This window comes from Penaeus chinensis, chromosome 1, assembly GCF_019202785.1.
Source record: "Penaeus chinensis breed Huanghai No. 1 chromosome 1, ASM1920278v2, whole genome shotgun sequence".
Taxonomy (NCBI): domain Eukaryota; kingdom Metazoa; phylum Arthropoda; class Malacostraca; order Decapoda; family Penaeidae; genus Penaeus; species Penaeus chinensis.
The window spans coordinates 2,535,091-2,537,117 of NC_061819.1; the positions used below are offsets into that span (position 1 = coordinate 2,535,091).

At 44.6% G+C, this 2,027-nt stretch overlaps 1 protein-coding gene across 1 annotated transcript in view; it reads left to right on the forward strand.

Annotated features, from left to right (window-relative positions):
- The first annotated feature begins 733 nt into the window (after window positions 1-733).
- LOC125027977 (homeobox protein Nkx-2.6-like) overlaps window positions 734-2,027 on the forward strand; it is a 13,007-nt gene continuing 11,713 nt past the window's right edge. Inside the window, exon 1 of the mRNA XM_047617194.1 lies at window positions 734-764. Coding sequence (XP_047473150.1) covers window positions 734-764 — 31 coding nt within the window. The remainder of the gene's footprint in view (window positions 765-2,027) is intronic.

The window sequence follows — 2,027 nt, forward strand, 5'->3', positions numbered from 1 at the left end:
ATATCCTCGCTCTTATACCCCGCGCCTTTAACATCTCAATCCCACATTGTGTAAACCTACAGACGTCTGGTACATGACTTTTGACTCGTAGAGACAGCTTACGAGAGGCAGAAAGAAGCTCGACGAGGACATACGTGAACTCATGTGCATTACGGCGAGCGAGAGTATTTACGAAGACGAAAAGAAATATGAGAAAAGAAGAGAAAGGGATATATACTGTATTATAAATATTTTAGTCCCCGCAGATACCCTGGATGAGGAATTATCAGCACGTCGAATAAATCAGGCTGCTCAATACACATGTACTAAGGAGATCAAGATATAACACTTTTTTGTGTTTGTTTGTTTGTTTTCTACCTTTGTGCATGATGTGACTAAAGGTCTTTGCTCGAAATAGTGAGAGGTGAGAATTGAGGGCGGGGAAGGGGGGAGGGGGGAGGGAATAGAGTGGTGATTGGGGGAGGGAATGAAGGGAGAAGGTTGGGGGAGGGTATGAGGTAAAGGACCGGGGGAGGGAATGAGGGAAGGGGGTTGGGGGAGGGAATGAGGTAAAGGACTGGGGGAGGGAATGAGGGAAGGGGGTTGGGGAAGGGAATGAAGGGAGAAGGTTGGTGGAGGGAATGAAGTAAGGGGATTGGGGGAGGGAATAAGGTAAAGGGTAAAGGACCGGGGACGGAATGAGGGAAGAGGCACAGGCCTAAACTCGGGGAGGGAGTTGGGATAAGGCGAAAGGATGCAGTATGAGGATGAGACGAAGGAATGGGGTAAGCGAAACAGGGACTAGGAGAAGAGGCGGAGGGGAATCAAATAGGGATTGGGGAAGGAGGATAGAAATAATGGGTAATGAGGAAGGGGATCTTCGAGAGGAAGAAGGTAAGATGATTGATGAAAGAGCAAGGTAAGGAAAGGGAATTGACCTAGGGAAGCTGATATAGGGAAGGGGAGGAGCCTAGGGGTGGGGTGTTAGTCGGAGGGGGGGGGGGGCACGTGTCAAATCCGCTAAATGCTGTGATACAATTTGCTGCACATGACACGTTCGTCTTGTCATAAATTACCCGACACGCAGTTGCTTTGCACCGAGAGGTAAAGAAAGAAAGAAAAAAGGAAAATACAGGTTGACAAGCCCACATTTTCCCTCACATGAGTGGATTAATTTCACCTTTTTTCACCTTTAAAAAAAAAAAATCCTCATATATATCAATGTTTTTTTGTCCCCTCCTCTAATTAATTGCTTCGTGATTTCCCTCACATGAGTCTACCAAAAACGCCTGAACTCAAAAAAGGAAAACAACAACAAAAACAAATATAAACCCATTTACCAAAAGAAGCTCTCAATAAACATTTACAAGCGAAGATTCTCGGAGAAAAAATATTTGCCTGGTTGAGTTAGGCGGCTGGTGATGTTGCATGCAATCAATTTGGTTTTAGTCGATAAAGTGATTTGATAGATACCGAAAACCTGATCTGATTAAATATTCAAATATATATGTTTATGTATATTCTATGCTGACTGTCATCCTCGTATGGAAATTGAAGCAAGTCAAAATATGAATAAATTGAAGACGGAGCGACGAAGGACGCTGGCAGACACACAGACAGACAGATGGGGGAGGAAAGGAGACAGTAGATAGAATGAGAAAAAAAAAGAGAGACAGAAAAAGAGAGAGGAACTGAGGCAGGTAGATAAATTGAAAAAAAGAAAAAAACAGACAGACAGACGGAGAGGAACTGAGATAGGTAGATAGAATGAGAGAGAAAAAAAATAGACAGGCAGAGGGATAGAGCGGGAGACGGACAGATAGAGAGATAAAACGATCTAGAGAGAGAAACAGACAGACAGGTAGACAGAGAGAGAGCGAGTGAAAGAGGGAGGGAGGGAAGGAGACAGTCAGATAGAGAGAGACAAACAGACAGACAGATAGTGAGAGCAAAACAGACAGACAGAAAGTGAGAGCGAGGAGGAGACAGGAGATAGATAGGGGGAGAGGGAGGGAGAGAGTCAGACAGACCGACAAAGAGAGAGAGAG